General features: G+C 34.6%; 1 protein-coding gene across 1 annotated transcript; it reads right to left on the minus strand.

Annotated features, from left to right (window-relative positions):
- Positions 1-7,546: 7,546 nt before the first annotated feature.
- On the minus strand, positions 7,547-12,846 carry LOC143573477 (tobamovirus multiplication protein 2B). The gene is made up of 5 exons (XM_077058345.1): positions 12,700-12,846; positions 10,877-10,942; positions 10,730-10,794; positions 8,007-8,097; positions 7,547-7,729 (listed from the first exon to the last, which is right to left on the minus strand). Exons 1-5 carry the CDS (start codon positions 12,844-12,846, stop codon positions 7,706-7,708), a joined length of 393 nt encoding a protein of 130 aa, XP_076914460.1. The 3' UTR covers positions 7,547-7,705.
- Positions 12,847-21,185: the final 8,339 nt, after the last annotated feature.

Genomic DNA, 21,185 nt, shown 5'->3' on the forward strand with positions numbered 1-21,185 from the left:
AGTTAGAAATCATTCGTATAGGTTCGGTTTGATTTGGGAAATCATAGATCTGTGTTAGTTTGTTATAAACGAACCTAAAACAACAAATATTACTGGAATTGATTAGCATTTGATATGTTAATTGTTAACCTAAAAGAACCCGTAACCTATATGCCTAAATCGCACCCCTTAAACATCGATGTTAGGACGATTTGATGGTTGGGGTTTGTAGGCGCTGGTCAGACGATTCCGTTGATACCAAAATCGTGATATTTGGTTAAGAAACGAAGGATTAATTGCAGATCTAAGATCTGTTGACTATTCGCTGTTCTTGACGATTTTGACTTTGACCCTTGAGTCAAAGTCTGGATAAGAACTATGGGTGATTCTTTAGCTAGTTCGTTATGGGAGCTTAGCGAATCAGAGGATGATTCGTTAGCTAGTTCGTTATGGGAGCTTAGCGAATCAGAGGGTGATTCGTTAGCTAGTTCGTTATGGGGGCTTAGCGAATCAGAGGGTGATTCGTTAGCTAGTTCGTTATGGGAGCTTAGCGAATCAGATGATGATTCTTTACCCAATTCGTTAAGGGAAAAGTAACGAACTAGGAGTTTAATATAAAGACAGAATGGTCCCTGGACTTAGAAAAGAATTATATAATTACATAACAGCCCTTGGAGTTTGGCAATTTATGAAAGATACCTTTAAAGGTTAATGAGTAACGATTAACTAACCAGGTAATGATTTAATGAAGTAAAACAACTTAGACGTGTAAGACTAATTAAATAGCAATGAGATGACTAGAGCGGTACTTAATACTGTAATTATTAAACAGTTAGACGCGCACGGCTCGAGAAGGAGTAACCGTTAGCAGAAGAAGTAACCGAGTTCAGGTGAGTTTCTAGCCCCATTTCCTTGTTATGTTTTCGGGGCTGTGTGCATAATCGATGTAAAGTGTGAATACACTTACCTTAAGTGGTAAGTGTATGCTATAGATGTTATACGAGGTAGCTAATATATAATACTGCCGGTGCGTGAACGATCTTCGGATATTGCACGCATCGCCAAGGATAGTGATTGTCAAGTGGTTATTAGTGTGTATGAATGCTATGATGTGACTTGCTTATTATGTAAATGATATGAAGCGTGTTGTAGACAAGTAGAGGTAGAGTGTGTTAGAAGTGGAAAGAGTCTAGTAAGAGTGTTAGTGGCATGACGATAGTACGTGGTAGGGTAAGCCTATACGTGACTACGTCATTAAAGTGGTAAAGTGGCATAACGTTATACGTTATTAAAGTGGCAAAGTGGCATAACGTTATACGTTATTAAAGTCGCAAAGTGGCATAACGTTATACGTTATTAAAGTGGCAAAGTGGCAAAGTGGTATAACGTTATACGTTATTAAAGTGGCAAAGTGGCAAAGTGGTAGGTGTAAATAAGAGGCTAAGTGGTAATGTGAGCAAGTTAGATAGTGGACTACGTGTCTTCGGATACGTATATGATGCATGTAGTGGTTGTATGATAAGTTGCTTGATTAACTAGAACTCACTCAGCGTAGCTGACTTTTAGTATGCACGCAGGTATATATGTTTATCAAGAAGGCATGAGGATGACACATGGCATGGATTGAACGGCTGGCATCTGAAGATGGAAGAAAAGATGTTTTAAATATAATGATTTGTTTTATGGTATCAAAGAAGAGACTGAATGTTTTGTAACGAATGCTTCAAGTAAACGTTTCCGCGAAAGTTTTAATTAACTCTGATTGCAAGAACTGTGTTTATGAGTAAATCCGATGCTAAAGTAGGGCTACCGGGAACGGGGCCTTACAATCTAACCTCCTGGAAAAACCGAAAAAGAATTTTATGACTTAAGGGTATGATTATTGAAAAGACAACTATTTTTTTTTATAAAATAGAATGTACACCTACGAGACTCTCCAACCATACAACAAGGGATAGGGATGAACATTTTCGATAACGGTATCGATTGGTACCGAACTGAATTCTGTACCGATTTGGTATTGTCGGTACCAAACCGATACAAAGTTTTAAATTTTTGATATCGGTATGGTACCGGTAATTCCCAATTTTTTTCATGAAATACTGTTACCGCACCGATACCGAACCAAACATTTTGGTACCGGGTACCGGTACCAAATATTTCAAATTTTCAGGATTAATACATGTACCATCCCGAACTCATCCCTACATACAACCATAGCCATATCAATTTCGGATAATATTTAAGATTCCATTGAAATAAAAATGCAGAACTCTGTTTGATTGTTTTCCAAGGGAAATGTTAAAATACAAAGAAAGACAAAAATGAGAACTGTGAGAAGGATTTGTGTGCATAAAAACCCCCTAAACAAAAAAAAATTCAAAAATAATAATAAAAAAATCATAACTCAAAATATAAATAAAAAAATTTTTGAAAAACTCAAATGTTTCCTCCATCGACCGCGTTCCAAAAAATCAATGAAAAGACACAATGACCTGATCCTGTTTTTTTTAGATGTTTAGGATTACATTCTAAAAATAAAATCACACAATTTGTTTCCAAAAGCATACCAGTATAGGATCTATTCTAATTTAAAAAATACACAGGCATCCAAAATTCAACTTTGCGATACGTATATGTAAAACCCCAAATAGTTGTGTAACATTGACTCAAAATGTCAAAATATTAACATGGTTAAATTATTTTATAAAGGGAAACAAAAATGAGAAAGATTTGTAGTCATGTAAAAAACCTCTCAAAATAAATAAAAACAAATTAATTAAAAAATAATAACTCAAAATTTAATTAAAAACGAAAATGTTTTCATCGTCTTTGTTGTTCTAAAAAAAGACACAATTGTGAGTGAAAAAATATCATTGTGTCGTTTTGTTTATCATTGTGTTTTGTGTTTATTTTCGTCATTGATTATGTCTTTTTTTTTCTTGACATTGTGTCTTTTTTTCTTTATATTATATTATATTACTTAACACTGTGCTAATTTTGTTCGGCATTGTATTATATTATGCGATCTATTTGTCTCATTTTTTTTATAATTGTGTCTGTTTTTCATTTTCGTAATTATGTCTTTGATCTCGGGATTATGACTTTTCGTCAATTTTTTCAATTTTTTTTCGAACAGGAATTATGGCAGAAACATTTTAGTATTTTCGTCAATTTTTTTCGGACGGGAATGATGGCGGAAAATGATTTTTTTATTATTATTTTTTAAATTTATTGTTAATGGGTTTTTTGTATGGTCACGAATCCTTCTTACACTTCTTAAATTTTTTTACAATTTATATTTTAGTTTTACCCTATATTAGCATAAGTATTTTGTTAGTATTAAAAAGCATCTTGGGTTTGTAATAAACCTTGTAGTGTTTATACAATTTCAAAGCGCCTGACACAATTGTCTAATGCATGTCATAGTGATTTTTTCATGTATTTTATTGTATGTTTCTTCTTTACGCGTGTGTGAAGCTCCTCCACCACTATCCCCACCCACCCACACTCATCACAAATTTTATTTTATTCTTCATTTTTCATAGTCTATCAAACAACACAATGTAATGATTTATTTCATTATCAAATAAACAAAATAAGACAGCGAAATTATGATATCAATTTCATTTCCACGTGTGTTACTACGTTACTCCTTAATGTAAAGACGGGTATATTAAGGCAAGATCTAATGTAGAGGTGCACAAATAAAAGGGTTCCGGACTCAACCCTGTGGAACCGACCCGGAACCGGTTCCAGTTCCTACCTGGTGGACCCAGTACCCAGGCTGGGTATAATTATACCCGAAAACCCTACCCGGTTATCCATTTTTCTCCTAAAATTGGGTCGTACCCGGTTCCAGTTCCTATCCAGAATGACCAGTTCCGTCGGGTATTTTACCATTAATGCAATGCAGGCTATAATATAGCTGTTGGAACCGGTTTTTGATGTCCAAAATGATATAAATTGATTTCTTATTCATTTTTTTACCACCAAACTCAAAACACTAAAAATACTTCTCGGTTTACACTCGTTTTACAAACCCGACTTAACTACGCCTCCATTTTGTTCACTTCCACCACTTATTACTGTAGCAAGAACTAACAAGGCCAACAATAAGGCTTCTACATCCGTTTTTATTGACCCAGTTTGTGTTGAAGAAGACTCCGATGTTGTGCGGTTGTCCCGCATAACTGCAACGAGGAGGTATGGCGGAATTGGGATTTTGTTGAGTTGATCAATGGGGACCTTAAGGCTCGTTGCAAATTTTATGGCACTTTTTTAAAGCAAGATTATAACTCTAATTTAAAAAGGCACATAGAAAAGAAATATTGCAAGACCTTGAAAGAAGTTCCCGTAACGGACCAAGTCGAATTGGGTCGAGATGGTACAATCTTTCGTTACAACATGAAAGCGGTTCATGATAGAATGGCCAAGTTCGTGTTTCAACAAGGTTTGTCGTTTAAAACTTTGACAACCCCGAGTTGACGACCATGATTCGAGAAACTCTTCAACCGCACTACACCCATGTAAGTCGTACTACTCTTAGATGTCATCGTCTAAAATTGTGGGATTGTGCAAAAAAAGATTTAATTGAGTTTTCTCAAACTCTACAAACGAGTGTGAATTTAACTAGTGATGTTTGGTCGGCACCACATGGGTTACCGGAATCCTACCTTTGTGTCACCGCTCATTGGGTGGATTTCGTGTTTTGGCAAATGATGAAACGCACCATCGCGTTTGAAAACTTTCCGTATCCACATACCGCCGAAAAAATGTTTGCAATTGTAGATGAGGTAATAACCACTTATAACTTGAAGAAAAAAAATATTTTCTATGTCGTTTAATAACGCAACAAACAATACAAAGGCGGTAGAAAAAGTTATCATAAAATATACACCACCTTGTTAAGGGAATTTTTTTCATGCTCGATGTGTTGCACATATTATCAATTTGGTTGTTCAAAAACGTCTCGCCAATGAAACCATGGAAGGCGGTTTGAGATGCTTTAGATATATGTCTCGGTTGAAAAAATATTAGGGGCCGAATTGGGATGTTCCAACCCGTTGGAACACAAATTGTCATATGCTAAAGTGTGCTTTTGCCCAACGAGAAACATAACAAAGTTTGGCGGATTTGTTTCCCGATGGTGTTGGGATAACATTGGTTATTTCTTGGAGTATCTTGATGTTTTTAAAACCGCAACAACTAAATTATCGGGGATTTATTATCCTACTAGTTGTTGGGTTTTGCAAGAATTATACAACATGTCCTTGAATTTTAAAGGGTTTGAAGACAAGAATGATCTTTCCAACATATGGTTAAACCAATGAAGGAGAAGTTCAAGAAATATTATACAGGTATACCATCAATGTTTACCTGTGTCGCCGCTTTAAACCCCTATTTGAATGTTTCTGGGGTTGAGGCATTGATCGAAGAAATATATGACAACATGGGTATGCATGAGATTGACCCGAGGTTGTCGACGGAAGCGACTGAATATTTCAACAAATCGCTTCAAGAACTTTATGATCATTATTTTCGACTTTATGGTCCAAGCTCGTAGTCATCTTTTGTGAGGCAAGCAACAATAAGTAGGCCTCGTAAGGACAAGCTTATAAATATGATGAATGTTGTTCGTGAGTCGGTGTCCAAGCGGCAAAGGGGAAACACACAACCAAGTGAACTTGGTCGATATGGTGGAGCAAACTATGTCGAATATGCATCGATCGATGAAATTCGCAACCTTGATATGTTAGCTTGGTGGAAAGGAAAGGAAAGGAAAGCAAAACGAATTTCCTTTTCTTTCCGGCCTGGCTCGTAACTTTCTTAGCATCCAAGCTTCAACGGTAGCTTCGGAATCGGTTTTTTTCTCTTAGTGGGAGGATATTATCGATGCGAATAACAAAACTAACTCCGGAGTCTCTAGAGATGTGCATTTGCCTAAAGCATCAGTTGGACGTGGTGGATCGTATACAACACAAGGCAAACTTTGAAGATGAAATACCACTACAACGTCCAATACATGATGAGGTAGTGGAAGAAAGGCTTTCTTCCGGTCTATCGGGTGGTGAAGAAGACGAAGGCGAAGACTAAGAAGAGTTTGAAAACATATAATTTTTATTTGTTTTAGACTTTTAGTAATGTAATTTGTAACACGAACCAATCAATCCACTTTCAAGTAATTTTTATTTGTTTTATTAGTCTTGCTTTATTTATTATTAGTCATGTTTTATTTTTTATTAGTCATGCTTTGTTTTCTATTACTCTTTCAACGACCACTTCATTACATTAACGTCAAACATTTTATTATAAAAAACACAACATGTTACAAAACATATTATTAAACAATTACAAACAATATTAAACATAACAACTTAAAATAACAAACAAGGTTCGTCGTTTTAATCCCGCTCTCTACGACGATTAAGCGTTGTTACCAGCTGTGGTAGGCGCTTGACTTGCAGAACCAGACAACTCTCCCGCTTCCGCTTTCTTAGCTTCCAAACCTTTTTTTTTCACGGCAATACTTGTTGATGTGCTTTCGGAGAGTGGAGTTCGACCTTGCTTTCAGAAACTTGGCATAATACTTGCACTGCGCCATCTCCTATGAGTCGGTCATAACACACAAATCATAATGAACCCAAACCTCGGGGCATCTTGGTGTGTCGATGACCATAACAACATTCTCGTTGGTTGCCATTGATTGCCGGTTTAAGTGTAATTGAGATTTAAAGTGTGTTTTAAAGTTTTAAAAATGGTTTTATCAATTTCTACACTCAACCTAGCTATTTATAGAGTATCTGTGTGCAAGATATATAATTTAAGAAAAAAGGTTCCAACGGTCCAAAAACGGCTATATAGCTGTTGGAACCGGTTCTCAACGGTCATATTCTTTTAAAAGTTAAAATACCTGGTGTACCCGGTTTTTGGGTATAAACCGGAACCGGTTCCTACCCTACCCGGTTCCACTGGGTCCTCATATTTTCCTGCCGGATCAGATCCGGTTCCTACCTGGTTCCTCACTGAAACCGATTCCATTTTGTACCCGGTCAAAATAATCCTGGTTCCGGGTTTTAATAATATCGTTAATCTAATGGGTGCTGTACCAAACCCCCAAATGGCGAACTTCATTATTTTGGGCCATCCTATTTTACATGATTCCGTTAGTTTGATTGACCATGGGCCCATTTGCGCTCAAACCAAACCAAACCAAACACCAAAATTTCATTAACCATTTTATTTCTTTTCTCAGTTATGGTCTTTGGTTTTCACGACAGTTTCGAATAACGCTGACATTGCTACGTTTTTTTAATGTTAAGTGGTTTGTCGGTTTTGAGATTAGTAACTAACACGGTAGTTTAATAATTTGTAAACAGGCCTGCAGCTAACTTGATAATGGGTCAAATTTTGCAAGAAGGGCATTTTGGTCATTTCCACAGTATCAGGTCTGAAACACTTTGATTTGAGTGATCTTCAAAATACGTCAACTCATGAAACACTTTGATTTGAGTGATCTTCAAAATACGTCAACTCATGGATAATGAGCCGGTTTATACTTAAATACTTCAATCATTTAAATTAATCCATCAACCCTTTTGACTTGTAACTTGTTGGATTACATAAATGGGTCGGGTCTAGATCAAGTCGACACTTTCAATGCTAAAACATCATAATTAACATAAATCTTATTTTTCACAAATGGTGTATCTATCCTTGTCTCAAGTCAAATGATGTCTGGTTTAGGTTCCTGCAAAAAAAAAAAAAGTAATTAGATAGACAGTAGAAAGAATATTTACCCAACCAAAAACACAAACTATATTAACCAATTTCATTAAATACAATTTATCATATGAGCACTGTACCTTCAAGTTTTAAGAGAAGGGTAAAAATGTCATAATTTGTAAATAAGTATGCATTAACAATATACCTATTTGACCTGTTCCCTTTATATATGATAATTATTTAAACCGTTTAAAATAAAACTTAACCAACGTAACATAGAGGTCTTGGATGTGCACATTTACCTCTATCGAGAGTCGTTCAGCAGTTAAAGGCTTGAGCTGGTTGTTCTCTATGTTGCTTAGCAACCGTGTAACAGTTTCAAGATGAGAGACACTGTCAACAAAATAAAGCAAATTAGCAATAGCATACAAGAAATCAAAATAATAATTTTATTACTTAGGACGTTTGCATAACTTCTTTGCCAATGCAAAACTTACAAAAAGAAGTTACGGATTTAGTCCCCAACCACCTAGTTTGCTTTTATAAAATGGTACCAAGGCAAAATTAGCAATTTGCACCTTTTAAAAGTTACACTTACCCCATACTAGTTTACTCTTTTAGAAATTACAGTTTAACCTAGACGTGGCAAATGGGTTGGGTCGAAACGGGTTAGGGTTGGAATGGGTCAAATAAAAAAGGGTTGTTTTGGTTCGGGTCGGAATGGGTTAGGGTCAACAGGATCAGGTCAGAACGGGTCAGGGTCGGAATGGGTCAAGGTCGGAACGGGTCAAAACATGTTTCGGGTCGTTTTTTTTTTTTTTGAAAAAGGACAACGGTGGAAACATTTTAATTTTTTTACTTTTTCTGTTTTTTATTTATATTTTAAGTTATGATTTTTTTGAATGTTTTTTGAATAAAAAAAATCATAACTCAAAATATAAATCAAAAACAAAAAAAGTAAAAAAATTAAAACGTTTCCTCGGTTGTCCTCGCTCAACCAAAAAAAATCCGAGAAATGAAGCAAAACCGAAAAGTCGAGGAAAACGAAACTAAAAACCAAAACTGTACCAAACTGATCGAAACCGGAAAAATCGATCAAAACGAAACTAAAAAACTGAAACCGAACAGAAACGAAAATGAACAAACCGACCAAAAAGAAACAGAAAACCGAAAACGAATCCGAAATCGACGAAAAAGAAACCAAAACCCAAGCCGTCCAGTGCGAAAATTTGTGTTGGCTCGAAACCTGATCCGAGCCAAAACCTAAACCGAACTCGTTCCAATCCAAAATCTAAACCGAACTCGTCTCAATCCAAAACTGTTTTAACCCGAGCCTGCCACTTTTCCTTACGACACTAACCCACATCAACCCATTTCTTTAAATTTGTCAACCCATTTTGACCTGAAAATAAGGTGGTATTTCAAGTGACCCATTTTGACCCATCTTATTAAAATCTATGACCCAAACCAACCCATATGAGTTTTAGAACAACCCAAATTTGACCAGTTTGAAATGGTTTGGGACAAGATTGCCACCCCTAGTTTAATCCTATGAAAGAAAACTTTTAAAAACCAAATTCTTTTAGAAAAAAGTGTACTTTTAAAAAGGGCAAAAAAAAAGGTGTAACTTTTAAAAAGGGCAAAATGGTAATCTTATCTGACCAAGAGACCATTTATGAGACTATCCCATTCACAAACCAACCAAACCCACTTTTTATTATAAAACTAATCTCTCTCTCTCTTCCACTTACCCAACCAAACTCAACTTTCAACACTCATTAGCAATCCAATCTTAACTATTTTTTGTTAAATAATATAAATTATAATTGTTTTTTATTAAAAGTGACTAGAAAATAAAAAATAATTTCTTTATTTAAAATAAATTATATATTTAATTAAAAAATATTTTTAAAAAATTATGAACCAATAGAAAGTTGACAAGTATCGGATAATATAGATCAAAATGAGTAATATAAATTTTATATTATATTATAAATATTTTTTTTTCAAACTCTGTTTTTAATAAAATTTATACCGGTATGTTTACAAGAAAAAACCGAACAATGCTATGTTTTTAGATTTTTTTAAAAACTTGATTATTAAAAGTTACTCCCTCCGTCCCATTATAAGTGTCCTAGTTTGACTTTTCAAGTCTTTCTTTTGCAACCTTGACCGTAAATATTTTTGTCCGTGTCATATAATACTAATACTTGATGAAAATTATATCAATGTAAAATACATTTAAAACCCAATCCATTCATATATTTTACATCAAGTATTATATAACACAAACAAAAATATTGTCGGTCAAAGTTAAACAAGAAAGACTTGAAAAATCAAACTAGGACACTTATAATGGGACGGAGGGAGTATTAAAGAAAAACAATATTAATATTAAAACTAATTAGTGTGAAAGAAAAAAGAAAAAGAAATTATAAAAGAAAACCATTCATGTCTTGACATTTGGCATCGGAAAAGATGGAGAATAGTTTTCAATTTGGTTTGCTACCACGAATGGTTTGGTCTAATTTCTTGCATTTTTAATTTTTATTTTTGTTTCAAATAGTGGAACAACCCACCTAATATTCACCAATGGGAGTGGTCTGAAAGCAAACTAGGTGGGTTGGGAACTACATTCGTAACTCTTAAAACTTAAAAAACGAAATCCAAAATTTGTACCAAATAGGGACCATGCGTGCAGTTTACTCATTGCAAAAATATCCACAATAATTAAAATGGCAACTATGCAACTTCACCTAAAATAGGGTTTGAAAAGGAAAGGTAGATGCTTTAGCCACTATGGCACTACGCCTATTCAAATGTCCGGTAAATCACCGGGTCGAGTTAGGCCACAAAAGTTGCAATAAATTCTAACAATAACGCACACTTTATGATCAAGGAATACACACACTTGTAATTACATAAACAATGTCCACTAAAAATTTAAATATAGAAAGCTTGACACTGATATGAATATTAAATTTTTTGATATTTTAGATATATCAAGAGAATAAGAGAGAAGAACCTTTGTAAGCCATTGTCCATGTATGCATCCAACGATGATATTACTGAAGGCATCTGCTCCAATACCTGTACCAGATGAAAATAATGGCATGCTAATATAAGCTTTTAGTACACAGCGTATTGAATCAAAAATTATTGTTGTTAGGACCTGTTGAGTGTTTTTTATGGTAGATGCTTTAGCCAAGAGGTTTTTAGGAAGCTTCACAAGATTGTCCTGCAGAATAATAAGATAAAACGCAACTTAAAAAAAAATTACAATAAAATATGAAACTTAGTTCTGTTACTAATGCTTTATCTATAAAATTGATCAGTTATCACATGACAATGACAGAACACTAAGCACATTCAATATTTGATATATAGACACACACACACACACACACACTAACACTGTTATAACATTGCTCTATTTTCATTCTGCAGCTTGCTTAAGTACAACCATACAACTAACTGTTAGTTAATTGTTAAGAATCACACAGTATATCCTAAACATTACAACAACTACAAATTGGACCCTCTACTTATTATTATCTTATTAACCGACAACCGTAACACATACAGTTGACATAGAGATGTTCAAATGAAAAATATTAACTAATTAGGAACCAGAGAACCACCCTTTGGCCCTTGGCTCATATTTCAATGGATGGCTAACAGTTATTTTCCCCTCCACTTTCCCATCCTCGTCTATTCCACGATCATTAAAGGTCAAAAGGTGGTTCTCATTTGCACTAACCCATGTGTTTTTATAAATGTAAGTATAATATAATTACAGAGAAACATAAGAAATTCAGTTATACGCGCCCTTCAGGCAAAATCAAAACCTTGTCTCAAAGTAGCACACACCTGTGTGTGCGTGTATATGCATAGGGGTGTGTGTGGTGCGGTTCGGTGCGGTTTTAACTAAAACCGAACCGAAAACCAAACTTTCGGTTTTACGGTTTTTTAAAACCGTTTGGTTTCGGTTTTTTCGGTTTCCGGTTTTTGATTTCGGTTCGGTTTTGGATGCGGTTTTTCGGTTTTGCTAATCAAGCCAAAACTTTTTGGGTAAAAAAAAAATTTGACCTAAGATATTGAAATTAGGCATGATATTTTTTTTTCCTTTAAACTAATAATTAATATAACATTGAATATTTTAGATCTCAAATATTAAAAGCTTATAAAGGATACTTTAAAATCAAAATTCGAAATCAAAACTAAAAGTATCAATATTATTAGCTATTAACCATATGCAGAAACTAAATATATTTGTTATTAACCATATGTTAAAACAAAACAAATAGTTATTGACAGATTTTATTTTAATGGTTACAGTTAAGATATTATGGTTATTACGATTTTTGTAATTTCGGTTCGGTTCGGTTTTTTCGGTTCTTTACAAATACAAAACCGAACCAAAACCAATATTTTGGTTTTTTCTAAAGTTCATAACCGAACCACCGGTTTGGTTTTTTCGGTTCGGTTTTTTTGGTTTTGGTTCGGTCTTTTCGGTTTTGTGCACACCCCTATATATGCACATATATATATAGCACACACATATACAGACATTACAGAAAAAACATAAGAAATTCTGCTACATGCTTTCAGGCCTATGAAAACCAAAACCTTCTATTTGTTATAAACCGTTTCATGCACATGGTCTGCAACCGTAACCCAACCCATATTATTATAAAAAATCGTTTTCCAAGAAGGAACATTTGTGTTTATTTTAAAAATTCTTTTTTTAACTTATATGGTAAATGGGACAAACGGGTTAGGGTTAATAATAATATGGGTCGGGTTACGGTTGCAGACGATTTCTTTGCTATTTTTGGGGGTATGGTTGTTGTGTTTATAGCAATTAATTAATACTTTATTAAGTAGTGTTAGGTAATTGCATTTTGATGATCCATTATTATTAAGCTTAATAAAGCATCAGGGTTAGGCAATTGCATAATCAGGAGTCGGATGATAATATTATTATATATCCACCTGAGATGGGGAGGATTGAAGCATGATGCGAATAAGATTAGAAGTGGAGAGAACCGCTTGTGAGATTTGATCCGTCACCACCCTTGAGTTCTGTCCTCTTCCTCTTCCTCTTCCTGCTGCTGGAGAAGAAGAAGAAGATGGTTCCATCGGTGTGGGGAAAAAACACAAGAATAACTTTGTTATATGATGATGTCATGGTAGTTTATAATACTTTTTGTTTTTAATTGTTTTGTTATTTTGTGATTATTTATTTTAATTTTAAATATATTTTGTTTTAATTTAATATATATATATATATTACTTTGTTATTATATTCTTTTAAGTTTGGGTATTTTCAATTAAGATACGTAGGTTTTTTTAGATTTTTAACGAACAAAAATACACGAATACGAATATGTTGATTTTTTTTTAAATGAAAAAACATGAACACAAATATTTGTCAAATGAAAAAGGGGACGTTGATTTGGTTGGCGATGGCGGGTAGTATCGGAAGTTAACCGGCGATGGAGATGATAGACCAGCAGTGGAGAACATGTAAAGAAGATAAATTAAATTAGGGTTTTAGGATGAAAGTATTTACAAATAAATAAGATTTTATAACTCATTTAAGAGCTATTAGGGTTTGGTAAGACCCATAACCCGTGGAAATTATTCTTTGATGATTAAGGGTTATTTCACATATAAATGAGATGTTATAACACGTTTAAGGGTTATCCGGGTTTGGTGAGACCCATGACTCGCGAAAATTATTATTTGTTTATGAAAGAGTTTCACAAATAAATGAGGTGTTATGACCCATTTAAAGACTACTGGGTTTGGTAAGATCCATACCCGCGATTTCGGGTCAAATGCATGAGAAAGTCTCCATTTAGAAATCAAGCAGCCACCTGGCTCTAGAGAATGAGGTCAATAAATTCATCTAGGCATGTTTAGGTGTTTGAAACAACTTATTGATTTATTAGATTTTTCAAAAAAACATTTTAAAAAGCCAAAATTTGTGGCTTTTACAAAACAACTATTTAACTTTATCAAAAAGCAAAAATAAAAGGACTTTTTGTGATTGCTAAACATTTTTTTCAACTTATTGTTTTTGAAAATTCCAATAAGTCAATAAGTTGTTTAAACTCAATCTCAAACATGCCTAGATGTGTAGTGTAGGCACGTTCTCCTCCACATAAGCGGAAAACATACGAACATCAGTACAAGAAGGTTGTTTTTAAGCGTTGAGGGCGCAAACTTAAAAGGAGAAATTGCGTAGCGTGTTGAATTGAACCATTACTCACTTTACTTCAGTTATTTTTTAAAACTTTTTAACCAATCATAATCATACATTTATTTTTCTTTTATCCTTTTTAATTAATTTTCACTTGAAATTGTTAAAAGTGTCTTTTTTCTTTTCACCCACGTAGCAATAACAAGAAATTTTCACTTTGTCTTGATCCACTATCAATGCCTTAACTTAAAACTTCATCCCTAAATCATGCTATCCTTAGATACCATTGTAACTTTCGTCGATTTTTGAACCCGAAAACCCGACCTGTTAAATAAAAAATATTTAATTATTATATTATTATTATTAATTAAACAAACATTAGTTACGCGTCAATCTACTTTACTTTTATTCGTTATCAAATTTGAAACTATTAAATTATTGCAAAAAACAACGATTAACTATGTTTTGATCATCATCACTTGAATAACAGTTAAACACCACAGACTAAATTGCAAAACATTCAAACTATTCATCCTCTTCCCTCTCCCTCCTTTTTCCCGTCGGCGACCCCCCCCCCCCTTCTCATTTTGGATCCTCGATTAATGTCGTAAATAAGGGAATTGACATCACGAAATCGTTAGTTAGTTGAATAAAAACGCGTTTAAAGCATAATCTAATCTTGGAAAATGACAGCGGTTTGATTCGTATTCGTCATTTAATGAACCCCTCCTGAAATCGACCCCAAACCACTATAAATACTTGTCCATTTTTCAATTAAACGATCCTACACCACCCTCTTACCTTTCCGATCCAGAATCCCTTATCAATTCCACCTCAGAAACCGTTTAAGACTAAGATCTAGATAGTGTTCATAGCCGAAACCCTAATTAGTCGTTCTCATTCAATTGGACCTCATATCAGATAATTGTTATGTTATTCTGGATTGAATTTTGATGCTTAATCAAAGTCCTCTGTCAATTTTGATTGACAGTGGGCAAAAGACCTTTAATTTGGGTTTGTGCGAATTAGAGTTTATGAGGATTTGGGACAATTTTTAGTTTATGTTTAAGTTTTTCTTGATCTGTTTCATTAACAAAAGACCTTTAATTTGGGTTTGTGCGTAATACTGTGAACCGTCTGGGGGCGTAACTTCTAGTTCCCATGGCCTGATTTTGATTTAATATTATTAGACAAAATGGCAAAAGACGTCCTTTACGTTTGCACGGTTTTTCAATAGATGTCCTTTGGCAAAACATATAGCAGAAAGCATACTTCATGTTTCAAATCTATTTCACGTCTCGTCCTTTGACACTAACCTCATTAATTTTTCTCGTTAAATATGGACATGTGTAACACACATGAGGGTAATTTTGTAATTTTCCAATCTATATATTAACAAACAATCTAAAAGAATAAATATAAAAAACAAAACTCTCTCTCTAATCTTCATCATCTTCTTCCACAGTAACCATCACCACCATCACTCACCTACCAAACAAACAACCACCACCCCATCACCTTCCACCGCAGCCACTACCACTTGCCTCTATATTACCCTAGATTTCGTCTGCAGCCGCCACCATCAGAACAACAGCCACCGGATTCGTCCACAAACCCTAGATTTGGAAACCCCAGGGTTGGAGACAAACACAATACCTGCGATTTATGGCTTTTCACAACAGAGAGAGGCGCCGCGGATGGTTCTGAACAGTGAGTAGATCGTTATTATGGTCGCCGGAGAGAGAGCCGTCGTGGTGGTGGGGGTGGTCGTCGGTTCCGTGCTGCTGGCTGGAACTGGTGATCGTGGTTGAGAAGTTAGTAAGCGAGAGAGAGAACATAATGGTGGTTGTTTAGTTGGTGGATTGGATGGATTGTAATGGAAATGAGGATGAAGTTGGTGGGTTGAATAAGGAAGAAGGAAGAAGGAGAGGAGAGAGTGTGTGTGTTTTTATTTTACGGTTGGAGGGTGGTGGTGGTCCAACGGCGGGTACGGAGGTGGGTGGTTTGTCGGTGGTGGTGGGAGTTTGGATGGGATGATGATGATGGGTGGTGGTTGGTTATGGTGGTTGATGGTGGGTTATGAAGATTTGGGGAAGAAGATGGTTAAAAAGAAAAAAATCTTTTATTTATTTAAAGTCCAAAATTTTAAGTCAATCACACAAATAGCCCCTGAGGGGGTAAAATGACTAAATTGCCCTCACATGAGGTGCACGTGACTGGATTTAACAAGAAAAGCTAACCCTTGTTAGTAAAAAGGACGAACCATGCAACGTTTTCTGAACATAAAGGATCTTTTCTGTCATTAAGTTTGCTAAAGGACGTCTATTGAAAAACAGTGCAAACGTAAAGGACGTCTTTTGCTATTTTGTCATTCCCAAAATAGTCATCTAGAATAGAGAGAAATCCTAAATAATTCAAAACTTTTTCCCTTCCCAAAATAGTCCTTGCAAATCTATCTCCCACGTGAAATTGGTATTTGTGACGTGAGATTTGGTTGACCAGTCACAGAGTGACACGTGTAAATTTAAAGATAAAGTTTCAGCGAAATCTGTCTCGGCCGATATTTTTGTAGTCAAACTAGTTTTATTAAAAACCATTGTTTTGGAATGAAAGTTGTCCGTCACGTGAGGTTTTAAACTCATCGGTTTCCGCGGTATTTTGAAATTCGTCGCGTCCGACGCATTTCAGGTGAATTTCGTCTCATACGAGAAATTTCAAAATTGTTTCAAAAAAACCATACTTTTCCAATGAATTTAGTCTTGTTAGATGATTTTCAAAAAAGTTTAAAAAAACGAGAATTTCCCAACGAATTTAATCTCCTTAGATGATTTTTATAAAAGTTTTAAAAATATGGCAAATGTTAAGAATGTGTTTCGTGGTGAGTGGTGGTGTTGGATGATGGCGGTGGGTGGTGGTGGTTGATGATGGCGGTGGGTGGTGGTGGTTGATGATGACGGTGGATGGTGGTGGTGGATGATGGCGGTGGTGGTTGATGATGGCGTTGGGTGGTGGATGATGACGGTGGGTGGTGGGGGTGGGGGTGGTGGTGGATGATGACGGTGGGTGGTGGTGGTTGATGATGGCGGTGGGTGGTGGTGGTGGTGGATGATGACGGTGGGTGTTGGTGGTTGATGATGGCGGTGGGTGGTGGATGATGGCGGTGGGTCGATAAATTTATCTTTTTCTAACATCTATTCTTTTTATGCAAAAACAGATAAATTTCATCAAAAAACCATCGAATTAACATACTTTGTAACAAAATCTATCTTTTCTGACAACACGTCTTTTTATGCAAAAATAGACGAAATTCATTTGAAATGCGTCTGAGGAGATGAATTTCAAAAAAACGTGAAAATAATTTTTTTTTGAAACCTCACGTGGCGTACAACTTTCATTCCAAAAATATCGGTCGAGACAGATTTGGATAAAACTTTATCGTTAACTTTACACGTGTCAATCTGTGACTGGTCAACCAAATCTCACGTCACGAATACCAATTTCACGTAGAAGACAGATTTCCAAGGACTATTTTGGGAATGGAACATGTTTGAACTATTTTGGATTTCCCTCTCTTCTAAAGGACTATTTTGGAAATTCTCCCATTTATTTATGTAGCTATTTAACCTAGTATAACTTTACAAATAAATAAACTAAAATAGTTATACTCGTTTAAACGAATCAGTCACCGCTAAAAACTTTCAAAACAAGTTTTCGTTTATTATATAATATTAATTTAGCAATTCGTTGTTTAAAAATAAATAAATCGTTTACATGTTTAACTCAACTTATATATAATTAATATAACATATAATTAACGTTTTAGCGATCCTAAATCCAGTATAAACCCTTGTTATTATGTCTTGTATTTTTACGTTGTTAGATTGTTTGTTTTTATAACTTTAAACTAGTTTTCGTACCCGGTGCGTTGCCGGGCCAAGTCGGATCTGTTTATGAACCATTTGTATAGTGAGTCGACGCGAATTTGGCCAATATCAATTACGTTTGCTACGGTATAAGCAATGTTAGCAAAACCCACATGTTCAAACCTAAGAAAAAAGTTCTTCAAATTAATAAACAAATAAAATATTTAAAACGACGTTTATTCGGTTGGTAAAACCCGAATGTTGGTAAAACCCGATCGTTGTCAGTGTGGGGCGTTGGGATGGTGAATCATAAAACCCATATGTTGGTAAAGCCCGAGCTTTGTTGGTCGTGGGCGTTACGGCCGTGAGTTGACGCGAATTCGGTCGGTTTTAGTTATGTTCATTACGGTACCGGAACTAAAACAAACATGCCGGTAAAACCCGAGCGTAGTCGCTCCCAGATGGTGAGAGAACGCGAATAACCATTTAATTCTAAATATAAAATAAAAAAACAAAAGAAAAACAATAAAAATTATTTTGCCCAATCATAACATGCCAAGTGGCCCAATCGTTGTCCAACGTCGCCAAACTTCTAATTTATTATATATATATATATATATATATATATATATATATATAATTAGGATAATTCGTCAAGACTCCTCAAAGGACTAATTTACGTGTTTGCTTTAATCACCTTTTTGTCGCCACCTACTTTATCTTTAAGGTGAGTAATCACATCCCCTTTTTCATATTTTTGTTTTGGGGGCATTATACGTACTAAGCTATTTACTATTATAAAATTATACTCAAAACACAATTCCATTAATTGCGTGGTTGTGATGTTGCTTGATTAATTGCTATGTGAATTATGTGTATACTGCTTTATGGTTGGTTGGTATCTCATCCTTATCCTCATAAGTATGATCATACGCATCCGAAGTAACTCGAGGGGAAATGACACTTTTCTTTTTATGTTGTTACTGGTTGCGAATTCATACGAGTAGACATGGCGAAATTTAGTGGCATGATCGAAAATGCACATATACTTGTTTATATTAATTGTGTTATTTACCTATGCAAGGAATTTTTTATTCTTATTACTACTACTATTATTATACTAAACCGTGGTTACTCGCTCAACATGTGTTGGTGACAAATTTTTTATGCGTAATGCAGGTTATTATAGAAAGTGATTTGAAGTGAAGACATGGATTTGGACTTTAGGCTAAAACTTATAAAGTTTAAATGTTGTACTTATTTCTTTTTCATTTGAGCTATTTGTGTACGATTGTTGTGAATAAGTAAATTTTGATATTGATGTTTTATTATTATAGTGTCTTTGAACTATGATATAAATATTGTTGCGCCCCGACATGTTCCGTCGTTAGGTTGAGGTGTGACAGTTTGGTATCAGAGGCGAAGGCTATAAGATAGGTGGTTAAACATAACGACTTAATAGCATGCTTATGGTCCCTATACGTGTACCCTATTTGTTTAACTTATTTATTCATAGCTGAATTATATTTAAATGTATTATTTACACAAAAAACACAAACAACTCCGAAGCTATGTCTGATTCTCAAAAATAATTTTCGAAACCTTAGATGTTATTTTAAAATGGGAAATTCCTTAAGAATTCCCACCATTTTTTATTTAACTCCCCTATCCTTGAGGATGATTCGTGTGCCAAATATGTAGTAACTAGAAAGGGAACACACTTGTTCTCTGAACCCTTGACACCAAGGCTTGCGAGCCTAAGGAAATGCAATGCGTATAAATCTCAATCAATCGCAAGTCCCGATTGCTTTCATAGAGGGTTCGGCGAGGATGTGAAACTTATTAGACCAAAGCGTGTCATAACAAACGTTTACGAATCTACTTACCTCATTGTATCAAACGTGGTCATGTGACGATCACATTCCTTAACTATAAATGAATTCATGGTGATACGTGGGTAAACTCGATTTTTTCTATGTTTTTAGTTGAATGAATGGGTGGGAAAAGCAATGGTGGTCATAGAATACCCCAACCGTTCGCGTCAACGCCCCATATCTTAATTATAATTGATTTTTGATCATTTTGTCGAAATAATGCCATAGTGATACATGGATAATTCAACAAGTAGGTTTTTTTATTAAGGATTTTATTAATGGATATCAATGTTATTTTCTCATTTTTGTTAAAAGGAATCATGGTGATTCATGAACTCCTAGCTTGTTTTTATAAAATATTATTAAATTTTCTTTTATTTAAAATGTATATCACGAATGATTAAAATCCTCAACCTCAATTTCAATTAAGAGTATTGATGTGCTAAAAATAGTCAAATAATTATTAACTAAAGATAAGCTAATCTAGACACTAAGTAATAATTCTAGACTCTTAACGTAACTAAAACTACTAACCGGCAAGTGAACCGGTAAGTCCGGATATCGAACCAACGAGACTCTTTAAATTATGTAATTAACTAATTAGACTCAACTAACTGACACGACTATTTAATTATATTGTTTAGGGGAGGGGGGTTAAACTAAATAGTAATAAACTAACAACTAAACCCTAATTTAATTATAATATTAAAACTATAATGATTACTTTAACCTATTATTTAACTTAATCCTAATTAATTAAAATATAATAAACTATTAAAATACTTAGATTAATGCAGATGATGAAAGTAACTACCTAGGCTGGAATCCCCTAAGTTACGACACTCAATTAACTGGGAAACTTAAGTTATGGAACTGAGATCGTAAAATAAACCCTCGACTAGAAAACCCGAACAGTTGCCTTGAACTTCAAGAAGACACATATGGATTTCTAACAAGTTTTAAAGCACAGCAGTTTTATGAATTAAACTTCCTTACGGTTATTTAATGTAACGATTCCGACTAAACCAGGTATACCCTAACCGGTAGACAATAGTTATGTTATATTTAATGTCGGGTACATGAATTACCATAGTAATTATACGAGAATACATGGTTCACTGTATCGATTGTACGTGAATATACAATTCATCGTATTGATATGCGATTAATCGATCGATAGTTATTGAAACCCGAACGAATCGAGGGTTCAATTATAGACGATATCTATAATATTTAGTGATTTTACGGAGCATTAATGCTTCGGGATAAGTAAAGTACGGCACAGAAAAAGAATTTCGATTTAATGGTACGACGATACATTAAACGAAACCTTTAATACCAAACCGAGCAAGAGACGATCGATCAAGCCGAAAAAGATGCGCAATAATTAATAATATGATGTTTTAAGTTAATAAATGTCATGGTTTAAGTTTTTAAAGTTTTTAAATCGGTTTTATATAAATTTCATTTTTAAGCCGAAAACGACCGTTTTAGCCTCGTTTTAAGCCGAATTAAACATTTAACCGAAAAACGAAC

This window comes from Bidens hawaiensis, unplaced genomic scaffold (assembly GCF_021521415.1).
Source record: "Bidens hawaiensis isolate Kalapana, Puna unplaced genomic scaffold, B.hawaiensis_p1.1 tig00026442_1, whole genome shotgun sequence".
Classification (NCBI taxonomy): domain Eukaryota; kingdom Viridiplantae; phylum Streptophyta; class Magnoliopsida; order Asterales; family Asteraceae; genus Bidens; species Bidens hawaiensis.

Bases quoted from the DNA above. Each gene is read 5' to 3' on its own strand.
- LOC143573477 (XM_077058345.1), bottom strand. From the start codon at position 12,846: ATGGAACCATCTTCTTCTTCTTCTCCAGCAGCAGGAAGAGGAAGAGGA. The intron at 10,943-12,699 runs GTGGATATATAA...ATTATTCTGCAG, and splicing joins TTCAATCCTCCCCATCTCAG to GACAATCTTGTGAAGCTTCC. The intron at 8,098-10,729 runs GTTCTTCTCTCT...TTTTGTTGACAG, and splicing joins ATGGACAATGGCTTACAAAG to TGTCTCTCATCTTGAAACTG.